The sequence below is a fragment of the Pyrgilauda ruficollis genome, unplaced genomic scaffold (assembly GCF_017590135.1).
Source record: "Pyrgilauda ruficollis isolate IOZ18807 unplaced genomic scaffold, ASM1759013v1 scaffold30, whole genome shotgun sequence".
Classification (NCBI taxonomy): domain Eukaryota; kingdom Metazoa; phylum Chordata; class Aves; order Passeriformes; family Passeridae; genus Pyrgilauda; species Pyrgilauda ruficollis.
This window is the reverse complement of record NW_024524378.1, coordinates 4855665-4869503: the sequence shown is the minus strand read 5'-3', so window position 1 is coordinate 4869503 and position 13839 is coordinate 4855665. Positions and strand designations below refer to the sequence as shown.

The 13839-nt window shown below is 36.4% G+C and overlaps 1 protein-coding gene across 1 annotated transcript in view; it reads left to right on the top strand.

Annotated features, from left to right (window-relative positions):
* Positions 1–13839, top strand: part of RP1 (RP1 axonemal microtubule associated) — a 163494-nt gene that overhangs the window by 26229 nt on the left and 123426 nt on the right. The window contains exons 7-16 of the mRNA XM_041473763.1: positions 32–110; positions 773–848; positions 2389–2465; positions 2552–2583; positions 2725–2854; positions 4134–4249; positions 6190–6351; positions 6947–7159; positions 8226–8403; positions 9982–10113. Coding sequence (XP_041329697.1) covers positions 32–110; positions 773–848; positions 2389–2465; positions 2552–2583; positions 2725–2854; positions 4134–4249; positions 6190–6351; positions 6947–7159; positions 8226–8403; positions 9982–10113 — 1195 coding nt within the window. The remainder of the gene's footprint in view (positions 1–31; positions 111–772; positions 849–2388; positions 2466–2551; positions 2584–2724; positions 2855–4133; positions 4250–6189; positions 6352–6946; positions 7160–8225; positions 8404–9981; positions 10114–13839) is intronic.

The window sequence follows — 13839 nt, the reverse complement described above, 5'->3', positions numbered from 1 at the left end:
ATTTTTCTGAAATTTTGTTGGTTGATTACAGACTGACGTCTTTGCTGTTGAAGCTGTGCACCTTGGATGTTTGTACAAGATTGTTATAGGACACAATGGGCTTGGATCAGGTCAGAAATCTCACCTGTACTCTACTCTCAACTGTTATGTTATGGACAGCGTCTGATAATAATTTTTTACTAATCCCTGTAAAAAACTGTGAAGAGGGGGCATGTTTGCATGTTAAGACATTGATTGTGTCTTGTATTCAAGTTAAAATGATCTATTATAATTTTAGATGGATTAGCATTATCAGTTGCACTGTAAAGATGCAATTGAAGATTTTTGTAACCCTATCTTGTCATTAGACTTCCAATTAATGGTGAAACTTAAAATGCTTGCAGTCACAGGTCCTATTTTTCAATCTCTTGAGCCTAAATACTGCAAACATTGCAACTTAATTTGAGCCATCATAAGCTGCTGTATAATTTTGTTGTTATTTTGATTGGCAAAACTAAGAAGACTCATATGATGGCAATGTTAAAGGAGGGAGGGATGTAGCCAGGGAGAGACCCAGCAGCTTGCAGGCCCATAAGGAAATCTAGAGCATCTGGAGCAGGTACTGTCCTCCCTCCAGCCATGAGGGGAGCTGTGACTATTTAAACCTGCCAGTGGAGCTGCAGATTTTGCCATTCCAGTAGAAGAGAGAAGACTATAGGAAGTCTGACATAATTAAACACATCAATTTTTCTCTCATGAACAACGTTTTGTTTTTTACTTTATTTCTTCTAAGGCAATGGATGGTTTCTGGACAAAGTTGTAATCAAGGATCCTATAACAGACCTGGATTATACTTTTCTTTGTCACAGGTTGGTTATGTTTGATTTTGGTTAGGTGTTTAATAAATTTGTAACTACTCTTAGTTTTTCTCCTGAAATATCCTTTAAGGATATGTGTTTCCTAAGAAGTGAGTTGAGATGGTCTGATTCTTTTTACAGCTCTAAGAGTTGTATCTGGTCAAACATCTGGTCTTTGAACTAAGGAAAAAGCAATAAAAAGTTCTGTGTGGGAACTTTCCATTCTCACACCTTTTGAACTATTTAAGATAGGCTTTTGTTACATATTTTCCATATCCAACACCTTGTATCTGACACCAGCAGGTTCATCTGTTCTTCCATGTCATGCAATGCAAGGCTTTTCAAAAGAATGGCTTGCTGTCTCTCAAGCAAACTGTTCCTGACTTACTGAAGTTAGTGTAGAAATTAGCTTGGGGTTCAGTGAGCTCAGGATCAGACTAAGATCCTGTGAAATGACAATCACAAGTGCAGCTGCCTGACCACCTCCCTTTTACTCATTTGCTTTTCAGCCTGTCACTGAGCTGCAATATCATTTGAAGCAATCCTAACTTCCCTGCCTTTTCCCCTGCAGATGATGCTGCTCTGAATCTTCTGTTCTGTAACTCATTTACAGTTTTATCTATGCCTGATTAATTCTCAACACCTTGCGGAAAAATCTTAATCGATAAATATCAGTGCAAATATTAGGAACGGTAAAGTCTGGTCACGTAAGAGTCTAGCTGCAGCTTGCCAGTGGCACCCCAATTCTATTTCCTCCTCTCACTTCTCTGAGTGAATAAATAACTTCCTGAGACAGCCCAGAGTGAGCGATGTGCACACTGAAACTGATTTATGTGTGAGTAAGGGCTTTCTGCCTATCAGATACAGCACCTCATCCTTGCCTGACCTAATTTTGAGTCTGTATTCTAGATGAGATGAACTGCTATGAAGAGATCTATAATGCTGGCTTCATACATAATTTAGGGAGAGTTCAAATCCATTTCAGGCAGAAAAATACAGGGTATGTGCTAGTTATTGTTAGAGCTTGATGCCATGCTTGCTGTCTTGCTCTGAGTGTGGGAATGCTTTTGACTCAAATGGAGTTAGACTTAACTTACAAAAGTAGATGTGTACAAAGGCATTGTGAAAGTATAGTTCAGATATGGTGAAAGTATTGCCACCGTTGTGTTTGCCTCTTCCTATAGGGATTTTCAGGGCATGGAACAATTTGCATCTTGCTGTAACCTTCTTGCAGACAGGAAGAACAAACATCACGACCACTGCACAATTCATTATTGATCTGGGATGAATATGAGTTCTCTGACATGTAAAAATTGGGTTAGGCCCTTTTACCTCAGTCCAGGAAAGCATTTATTTATGTTTCACTAAGAACAAGAAAGAAAAATAATTTTTTGCCAATGTTAATCTCTTTTTACTAAAGCTGGATTTTTGCATTGCTGTTTGTCAGCCTTGAGACTTTAATGGATAGGACAGCAAGTATTGTATACAAGTATCACGCATACTTTAGAAGTTGCCAGTAAAGGTTATTGCTGAAAGAGGTTCTGGTTCTTAGGTGGCTGGACCAGGGACAGGATGATGGCAATATTGCTAGAGAACTCCCTGTGACACATGCCAGCATGCTTCCAGGAAGTAAGTGAAAATTGGTGGGGAAAAAAACAGTCTCAAAGGAAATGAAGAATCTCTGTAAATTAATTACACTGTTTTTATCTGCACAGGACAAGAGCTGGAACTCAAGAGAGAAAAAACTGTAAGAGTATACTTTTTCATTTTAATTTAAACCACTGAAATGGTGCTTTGAGTGAAATCAGGTCAGTTGAATGCTTTGTGTGACAAATTCCTCTGTATCATCTTTTCATAAATCTTTTCTGTTTGTTGTTTCCAAAACTAGTGGGCTGCAGAAAAGTGGAAATTTCGGAAAGGCATTACACTTCAATTTTACAACAGGGTCACCCGTGGTTTCATTTGCCTCTACCCAGATAGAAGAGTTGATGCTCTTGGTGACAAGAAAAACAAATATGGTACAGTATTTTCCATGTGGATGTATGCATCTGAGATACAAAGAAAGTCTTTAATTTTGAGATAACTAAAATGGATAAGAGTATATAATCACACTAAACATTTTCCTTACTTAAAATATACATGTGTACAAATTCTCATATGGTGTCTTGTTGCTGGCTTTCTTTTACCAAATAGAAAAACTTCTTGTCATCTTCAATTTGGTGTTCCCACAGAACTCACATGGCAAGAACAGCAAGAGTCTTTTGAAACTAGGTCCATCTAAGACAACAAATTCAAATTTAGGGAGAGTTCATTAATAAGGAGTATATATATGTATATGTATATGTATGTGTGTGTATATATATATATATATGTATGTGTATGCATAAATTCATTTTATTCAATTTTTGTAAGTGATTTTAATGGCAACTAAAATCAGTCTACCAGTTCCACCCTTTATCAACTTTCCTCCTGCTGCATCAGTAACACTTAGCTCTAATACATATCATATTAGGTACATGTATTTTATTCCCTTGGAAGTGATGAAACTGTTCAGTCTTTCTGACATCTCACCAGGGACTTTACACAGGGACCGTACACTGACCTTTTTTGAAATGATAGAATCTTTCAGGTCACGCCAAAGAGTGCGTCAGGACACCACAGGATTCCTCCAGAGGCAGCTGCATCTTACAAAACTGCAGCATAATGGATTGGTAGAACAGTTGCTTAAAAAATCACTGTTGTCCCTGGGAACAATAAAAAATGACGAGAATTTACCTTTCATCACTATTTTGTAGCTATAAAAGTTAATTGTTTGGAAAATTGGCCAGATTTAAAATTTGAGAAGCCATGAATTATGCTGCAAGATTTGCTTTACAAATTCTAATATAGGAATAGAGAAAATGAAGTCTCTTTTCTTACCTGAGAGCTTTATGTTCTCTACATTGTCTGTTATTTATCATCTAAATTCATTGCTAGAGCCCAGTTCATTGTGCTTGAGTTCTCAGCTCCTTTTTATGGATTTTTTTTAAAAACATATGTGCTGATAAAAAGAAATTTGTTCCTTATCATTACCTCTCAGGGCTTTTCTTCTCGAGGCAGCAAAATAGACAGTAGTCCCTAGATGCCCTTTCCTGAAGGAATGAGAGAATTTATTGATCAGAGAGGTCAAACTGTTGAGTTAAACACTTAATTAATTCTTTTTCCTTGAAAATGATAAACCATCGATTGTAATTAAATGCAAATATGAATTAATAGACTTTCTTATTTCTAGCTTTTTCTTTTTCATTTAACTCTTAGGTCTTTTTGATGTAAATGTCAAAAGGAGAAATATATGTATATTCAGCAGTCATCAAATGCCATCTCTTGCTCTTGCTCTTGTCAGTGGCTGTGTAACTGGAAAGGTAGGAAATGGTGTTACTGATTCCTGCTTCATAAAGACATGTCATCGTCTGATTAAAAAAAAAGTTTTTAAAGTATGCTTAATAAATAATTGTACTTCCAATCAGATAAGGAGTGAAGAATTGTAGAACTGAACTCAGGAAATTGGTGATAAATAGGTGAATTTAGAGATAGGCCTTTGTTTTCTCACAGTTTACTTTTTATTCTTTGGTTCATTTCTTTAATTCAGAAATATCAGGCCATTCTAAGATGTCATTTATATTTGTTTGCCACATGCTGACAAACTACCTGGAATGCCCTAATATCTTCTCTTTTACTATAAGGAAAAATTCTCTGGCTTGATTTTAAATGAATGTCCCTTTTTCTTTTGTGTTTTTTTTTCTTTTTTTTCAAGTAACATGTCAGTCATAAAACAGCTGGTATAATCCAGGGTTTGTTTTGATGCATTTTGATTTGTTCCAGCCCAGCATCTATGACCTTTCTTCCTCAGCACTTGCAGTATACAAGTAGGTAAATGGAGTGGTAGAATTCAGTTCCTTCTGATCATGGAATCAGAGAATATCCTGAGTGGGAAGGGACCCACAAGGATCATGGAAATCTGGCTTCTGGCCATTCATAGGACAGCACCAAGAGTCACACCATGTGCCCGAGAGCACTGTCCAAACACTTCTTGAGCTCTGTCAGGCTTGGTGCTGTGACCACTCACCTGGAGATCCTGTTCCAGTGCCCAAGCACTCTCTTTGTGAAGAACCTTTTCGTAATATCCAACAGTCACGACCTATCCCAGGAAATAGAAGTAATCCATGCTCTTATAAAGGGACTCCTTAGGGCTGATTAGAGTGAAATGGCGCTGGATGATCAGTGTGTGTAAATATATGGACAGGGTTTAAATGAAGAGTGTAGGTGGGAATGCCCAGGTACCTCCTCCCATGCAGGAGAGCTTTCAGTCCTCTGGTGAAAAGTCTCAGAAATGAGTCTGAGGGTGCTTTGGGAGTCTTTGATGTTTTATGACACCTGTAGGACATGATACCTGTCTCTCAGGCACTGGAGGAACAAAAAGGCAAAACATTGCAATTTGCCTTATAACATATACTTAAATGTACTTTGAGGACATGCTTACTCACTTGTTTCACAACTACTTCTAAAATCCATACAATTTTTCCTTTACTTTTATAGGTATATTGAATCTGATAGACAGTTCTTTTAGCTTTTTCTTCAGAAGGTAGTGCCTTGAAAAAGAAAATTTTTCCTAGAAATATTGATTCTTTGTAGTCTTGAAAATCCTTAGGTGATGTAAATCAGAAGTATTATCAATTATTAGAGGGATTGTTAGCATTTTACATTGATTGAAATTCTAGTTTTATTTAAATATGAGAATGATGTTGAGCTGATAATATTTAAATATCTATTATAATGTATTGATAAATGATTTGATAAAATATTAAATTATTTCATACAATGGGATTATAAAGCCTGCCAAGCTGAACAGACAATCATGGAGTAAAGCATGTTGCTTTACTCTTTCATGTAAAACTTTCGATTCTCTGAGTGTTTTCTGTGAGAACAGTATAAATGAATGAAGACAAACACAAAAGCAAGAGAAGGCGGGCTGGTGGTCAAGAGTTACCACGGCCCATTTCCTGTCTATGTCAACTTTATACTTTGCCATCTTAATAGACTGTGGCACACTCTCCAAGTGAGGCACCCAGGTATCTTTCATATTATTGCCAGATCTGTGTCATCTTACAATGAACTGTTTCTGTCAAATTCCACAGAGTCCACAATTTCACAATTGCAAATCTGAAAAATAGAAAGATTTTTGTACTAGACTGCTAGTATTGTGGGAACTTGAACAACACAGAAACTCTGTTTTAATACTCTCTCTGTTTGGATTTTGCCATATATTTAATATAATTTATTATTCCTTCTTTGACTATGTTAGAGCAAAGACAAGGCCTGCTGTGAGCTCCGTGTCCACATTCAACCAAACTCTTGTGCCATTCTTGAGTCAGCCAGCTACCCAGGTCACACTGTGGCTTTCAATCTCCAAGGCAAAATAGCTGATGAAGCAACAGGATATTCTGGGCTTTCCAAAGAATTTATCGTGCATGTCAAGGTAAGGTGGGCAGAGAAAAATTAGGAAGACCCTTCTACAATTTGTTGTTATAAAGCAGATTGTTTCTAACGGAGTTTCAAGGTTTGCGAGGTAAAAGAGGGATTCTCTTCCACGAGGTGGAGCTCAACTACAGTTTAACAGGTAGGCGGCACTTGGGAAGGTTCCCTTTACTGCTCCGGGAGGAGCGGCGCCGATACCACAGCTGGAACACGCAAATAGAGTGGGCAGTAACCCAGGAAAGATGAGACCCTAAACTTCCTAGCAGACCTTCAAAAAGTAGCTGTTGAAAAGAGACAAGTTCCTTAATTTGCCACTCTCGTTGTTCTCTGGATGTTGTGCTGTGCTGCTGAGCAAGAAAAAGCAGGGATGCTGAAGAGTAGGGAAGGATTTCCACTGCTCTGGTTAGTGCCTGCACAGAAAGCAGCAAATATTCAAAGACTGGAGGCATACTTGAATTACTTGAAACTGACTCTTATATGCAAGGTCATGCATGAGTAAGTGCTTAAAATAAATGGTAGGAGCAGTACCAGTATCAAAATTTAATATGGAGAAAAGCTGTGCTGTTCACAGAGGACTTTTTGTTTCTGATCTAAAGGGTGTGTTTCATCATGGTGCCATCATTCTGCTCAACACAAGTTTCTGCCAGGCTCTGTCCCTTAGACCTGATGGGAGCTGCAGTGGAGCAGGTCAGCAGCAGCAGGAATCCTACTGGAAGGTGCATAAAATCAGCTCTGGACTCTGCATGTTTGAAAGTGTGAAAAAACCAAGAATGTATCTGAAGATCAAAGATGACCAGTGTGATGGAACAGTAAGCAGCTATTGTTTGTGTTTCCCTTTGCAGATAGTTTGAGTGAATTGTCAGTGGTAGGAGAGAACCTTTTTTTATTTGCTTGACATAAAAATTTGTTCAGATTAAAAATGTTTCAAATATTTTCCTTCATTTGCCAAAGCAAAAACAGAAAAATATAGCAAGAGAAGGTGTTGTGTCAATTTGGCAGTTGATGGAATCTGTAAAGATCTGATTGTATTATTAAACTATTGAGAATGTGGATATAGTTAAAACTTATGTACTGCTAGACAGATGATACAGATAAAATCCATTAAAGAATAATTAAGATGTAAGTGACTGTATACTTCACTAACTTTTAAAGTGTGATTCTGTTCATTTAAGTTAATAAATGAAAGAAATATTTTTGCATAATTTTTATTTGGGAGTTTAAGAAAACTGAATATGAAACAGAGCTGTGTAAGTTCTCAAGTATAAGGTCCATGAGAGTTTTTTCATTGCCTCCAGTACACTTTCAGAGATTAAAATATTTCATCCATATTTTGAATACAGGCTTTGTGAGTATCTTATTTTTCACTAGTCCTCTCACCTATGGATCAGGATGTCTGGATAAAAAGTGTCTAAAGGTTTTGAAATTAAACTTGTAAATGCTATGAAATTGGGGAAAAAACTAATTACATCTATTTAATACATGCTATATTATGTAGCATTAGCAAATCTGGGCTATGCATAAAATTTGTGTAGAAATATCCTATGTGTTCTGATATAGATATTTTCACATTCCTTAATCCTCTGGAAGGTGTTTAAGTGGGAAACTCCTTTGAATATATCCTAGCCTTTGCCTAAATACTAACATAAATCAGAATGCTTTCACTTGGTCTTTCACTTACCTAACTTATTTGATTAGTCTTTTTGGTCATAAAGGAATAAACAGGGATAAGGTGCAGGCATGTCTCTGAGTGTGTAGTAATGTATCATATTGAATGTAAAGTTAATCTGGAATATTACTGGAAAGTAGTGATAAGTAAGAGTTCTAAATTAAGCTACCTTAATTGTTGAATTCATGTTTCTGTTATCAATTTCTTAGGGTACAGGTGATGAATACTGTCATTTTAAAATTGAGAAGAATTTGGAAACTGGTTCTGTGAGCCTGGAATCCGTGCGAAATAAAGGGATATACATTGGTCTTCTGCCAGATGGCCAAACAAAGCCAGTTGTTAACACTGGAGAGAAAAATATCTTTTTCTACCCACAGGTCATCAAATGTATGTGATTTCTCAATCTGGTATGGTTTTATTTAGTAATTAGTGTTTCTAATGGACAAAATTCAAAGCAGAAGTGTAAAAGATATATTGACACAATTTCCCTTGTGTTTCAGTAGTTTTAAAAGTGAAAATTTCATTGTATGCAAGCTTAATTTATCCTACCTATTCATTTAAGTTAATTCCTTTCTTTTAATAATAATAATAATGATAACTAGATGTCAATTGTTTTACTACTAAGCTTTTGAAAATGAGAATTGAAATGGGACAAGATAAAGATGACCTTCCTGGGTGTATTCCCCATTCTGGCCATGGATTTTGGAAGCCTGGGAAATGTTGTCTTGCTGTCAACTCTACTACAGTTTTTCCTGATTTTGTAGGGGTATTAGTAGACTTTCAAGGCTGCCTATTTAGCAGTGTTCAGTTTCTTTTTTAGTGATGTGAAATACATTGTACACCCAGAATATTCATTATGTTATTCCTCCGTCCCATAGTCAGATTTGTGAGCTATTGTGGCCAAAATGTTTCCTCAGCAGAGAGCTGACCTAGTCAACTAGCCAGGACTCAGAAGTTGGGTCTCAGCACACTCTGGATCACTGTCATTGGGTGGCCTGCTTGTCTTTTCCCCTTCAGGAGAACAAAGCTTTTAATTTGGTGAAAAACTGGCTACCAAAGGTAGCCAACTGACTTAGTTTATAACTGCAGGAAATGTATTCTTATCTGGTGGGCTTGGCAATAAACCTCAGGAAACGAAACAACTCGTGAAAAGGCTAAATGGACATCAGTTTGCAATTGAGAAGTTGCTCAGATTTTTTCCAAACACAAGCAGAACAAACTTATCTTAGCGAAAAGAGAGTCTCAAAATCTACAACCACTCTTACTAATTGTTCCATGTACTGTGATCGAAGCATTATGAAAGTGACTGTAAGCACATCCCTATTTTCTGTCCCTGTTTGCTGCAGGGTTATAGGAGTATTTTAATCACTGTGTCCTTGTAGAAATGAGGAAAGTATTTTCCTTTATTACCTTTTGGAAGAGCAGTGTTTTCAATGGAAATTCTCGACAGGGCAGTGCTTACTGGTGTCATTAAATAAAGCTAAATATTACTTTGTCACAGGCTTCAGCCCTCCTGAATCTGTGTTGCTCACTAAAAGGAATATAAAAAGGAGCTAATATTTTCTACACAAGCAATAAATATTGTTGGTCTGACATGTTCATATTCCCAATATCAATTTACTTTTTATTATTCAAATGGCCTCTAGCAATTTTCATTTCAGCATTTCCACTCTTAAGAAAAAAACATTTTGGGGGTGGAGAAGCTTATTTTGTGGAAAGCTACATGTTAACAAGTAATTTTTTTCCTACATCAATGTTAAATTTTTGCTTAGATTTTTAAAACATTGAATGGGCTTTAATTGGTATGTCAGTTCTGTTCCCAGTTTTTATAGCATTCTGCTAACAATAGAAAAAGGATTTTGATGTCTATTGTGTGGAACAACTGTGAGATCTGTTGTTAGCTTCTGAGAAAGAAAAAGCTAATGGCTTCTAGCTAGTGACAGATTTCACATTTCATTGTTTTAGTTGGCCGGGAAAAGCCTATGGGAACATCTGCAGCACCCAAACAAGAAAGGAAAGACTTCAGAGGGTTTCAAATCCAACCAGCAAAAGCCCAGGAGCCAGAACCTCAAAGGCCTTCAACTCCCCCACCCTCAAGTAAATAGTAGTTTAGAAACCAGCTGTGGTACATGCTTGTCCTCTGTGTGTGTTTGCAGAGACTTAGCTCAGGAAGGACAATGAATGGTTTTTTCAGATTATTGAATTATGCACCCAAGTACACTACATAAAATACATTTCCAGTTACTCTTTTTCTAAAAAGGAGCCTTGGAATGTGGTTTATTGATAAGGCAACAATCAGCAGGTTGAGTAACTTGTTAAATAACTTCATTAAAAAAATTAATTAGTAACCTATTTATTGAATATTTCTGGGGAAATTAAGAGGTTGATATGGTGCAGAACCCTATCTAAAGCTCACTGAAATAATGGAATATTTCTCATTTATGCTCTCACACTCATGTTTTCTGCTTTATGGTTCACTGGACGAAAGAGGAAGGTTTTGATGCATTGCATGCTAGATTTATACCTATGATTTGGCAGGTAGAAGTTAGATAAATAATGTTATGGTCATGCTTCTGGAGTCATGGTCTAGCAGACATGTTTATCTAGAATAAAATGCTTTCTCTTTAGCTAAAGACATTGCATAAATGGTCTAAGACAAAAATTTTTGGAATATTCAGCATCCTAGTAGCCAAATTAAGGAACTAAATGACTAAACAAAACAGGGAGTGATACATCTCTTAAAGAGTGAGGATGATCGTGTTTGCTTCCTGCATCTCTTATTTCAATGTACCCAAAGACCCTGACAGTCTGAATCATGTCATATCACCACAAAAAGGTGATATGAATGTCACCTAGGTGGGTGATATCAATAGGTGGGGTAAATGGAAACTGCTGAGCTGCAAACAGCACATGGAGGTACATTCACATGGTGGAGAAATATCTGTTACTTTGAAAGAGCTTTAAAGACAAGATTATATTGCAACTTCCAGTATGGGAAACATGCTTACTCAGTACAGGTGTTCTCAAAGGCATTTATGTAGCAAATAATTCAGGTGGGCTGCTGATTTAATTTCAAACTTGATCCTCAGATTTTTTTCAAGGTGTACATGAAAAGTCTGGCTATCTGAACAAGACATCACATCTGGCATCGTTGTTCATGGGGTATAATGGGAAGTATCAGTCAGGATTTTAATTAAATTTAGTTCAACAAAGTGTTATGGTTAAATTCCAAGCATAGGTGTGAATCACTATAAATACATAATTATTTTTGGAAATATTTTTTCCTTTTTTAGCTCAAAACACCCAATTTCTAGTCTGTCAGACTTCATCTTGTATCATTGTGTCACAAAGCCTTTCTGAAGTGTGGTGGGTTGTCAGCAGATATGCTGTGTCTGAAACCCATGACAACAATACACAAGCCATCAAGTCTGTTTTCAAAGAAGCTGGATGTTTTTAGGGTTGGGTACAAAGGATCCTTTTATAGAAGGAATATCTGCCATGAAATTGGTTACATAGAGTCTCTAGCACTTTTTAAGTAGTTTTTCTGGCATTCATAAATATAGATTCTGCTTATGGAAAATGAATAGAAATATCAAAGTTACTCTGTCTTTCAAATAAAATGATCATTTTTTTACTGAGATACTTTTTTACTCAGCATATGTCTTTTGACATATACAGGTGAGCCTTGAGTTTTAAACTCTTATTAATTAAATTGTTGTTTTCTATTTTTCACTGAGAGTTAATATTTGGAAAAGGGTGATGCTTGTACTGAGTTTACAATTCAGCGGTGGGCTTAGCAGGCAAACTCGGAGCAGATTAACTCTTAGGCTGACCAGGCCCTCCTTTCTATGTCTGTGTCTGCTAACTGGTAGATGAATTTTGATTTCTGTTTTCACAAATAATAATTGATTTAGGACTCATTAAACTGAAAACCATGCTACAGCATTTGAGACTTCTCCCATTGCAGTGTGAGTTCAATGTTCCTCAAGAAACTTCTTTCACTGTACAGAGATGATGTCAGGTCCCAGCTTCAACTTAATAGCTCAGATGTCATTAGCATCCATAACACAAATGCAGTCTGTGACCCTGAGAACACCTCTGTGGTTTGGTATTAACAAAGTGTATCTCTGAGAAATGCTCTCTATATCCTCCACATTCTTTTCCTGTGTGTCTGGTATTATTAGTTGCTGTTAATTTTTAAAAATATTTTACTTAAAAGGTACAAATAAAATCTGATCTCATTTCCACCTCAGTTAACATTGGAAATGATGATACACATGATTGGAAATGATTACAATGGTGTAATAAAAAATACACCCACTTGATTGCCCAAACTTCTGGTCCAGAGATGAGTTTTTCTGATGGTTCATTTTAAAAGTGTCACTTGATCGTATGGTTTTCTCAGACACAATAATTTTCCTTTTGTGTTACATTTAGGATAAGTAAGTAAATTTAAAAAAAGTTATTTCTGTGAAGTTGTGGAGAGGGCTGTGACTTCAACATTCTCATGCAGGCCTATTAAAATTAATTTTTGTCACAATAGATTTACAGCATGCTGTCATGAAGTGTGTAAAATCCCATGAGTAATGCAGGGCAACCATCAAATCCTCTTTTCAGACTGAAATATTTTTAGCCTGTAGCAAATCAATGCTACCGATTTCCATTTGTAAGAAGAGCCTGTAATTTACGAGGCAGAAAACATTCCAAGCCTGTGAATTGTTTGTGCATTATAATTGTTCCAAGAGGTGGTAGTTTGAGGTTGCAGTAACTGTTTTGGGGAGCAACTGCCCAAGTCTGGAGTTCTTGTCCTAAGCACATGAAGCAGCATGGGATTCCTTATGTTTCTTGAATACCTTTGCATTTTATGAACATTTTAATCTCTTTGTTGTAAGAAAGTTGTGGTTTTGGATAGCTGGAAAGAACTCTAGCTTTCAGAGTTACATGTGAGAAGTTAGGCAAACTACAGTAACAGAAAATCTTATAGTCAAGTTCTCAGAAATATTTATCATACCAAAGCAATTTGCTATAGTTCTGCTATTTCAGGCACTGAAAGACAAGTGTAATTAAGTTATTATTCAGGTAAACTCTAGATGTTTGCCTCTTGCTTTGTTTTTGGTGTGTTGATTTTCTTTTCCCTGTCAGAATAACTTGCTCTCAGTCATGATGAAGAATACAATAAAACCAGCCAGTAATGCCTATTCTAAATCACTATGACCATTCCAAAGTCATAATTCTACTGTTAGAGGCACTGCTGTAAAATCATGATACTACAGTTCTGAATTTCTTAAAAATTGATTAACCAAATATTGTAATCTTTGCCAGTGCTCAATTTCCTGTGATTCCAGAAGTCAGTCATTATTTATTGTAGAACTTTGTATGGATCCTAAGTCCTTTGCAATTCCTTGTGTAAATATTTCACATCAGTTAAGATATTAATGCTAATGGATCATAATTCAGTTTTGGTGCTTTAGTAACCATGTTGATTTAAATATAGGACAACCTGATGATCCAACCAACGGTGTAATTCCTTTTGAGTACAACTTTTAGGAAAAAAGGGCTGCTGGAACTGAGTGATAGCTTTTGCATCAATTGTTTTTCTGTCTGGTTTTGGTTTGATTTTGTTTGGTTGGGTGTTTGGTTTTTTCCTTTGATGTAAGGGTAGTGTAACAAGTGAAGGGAAAAACTCTATCCAGAGAAACCCAGTACAGTATTTTAATCAAGCAAACAAAAAAAGGAAAGGACTCTAATACCACTACATAACTTATGCAGTGCAGCAGAAACATCCACAGTGATGAATTGGGAATTCTTCAACAGATTCATATT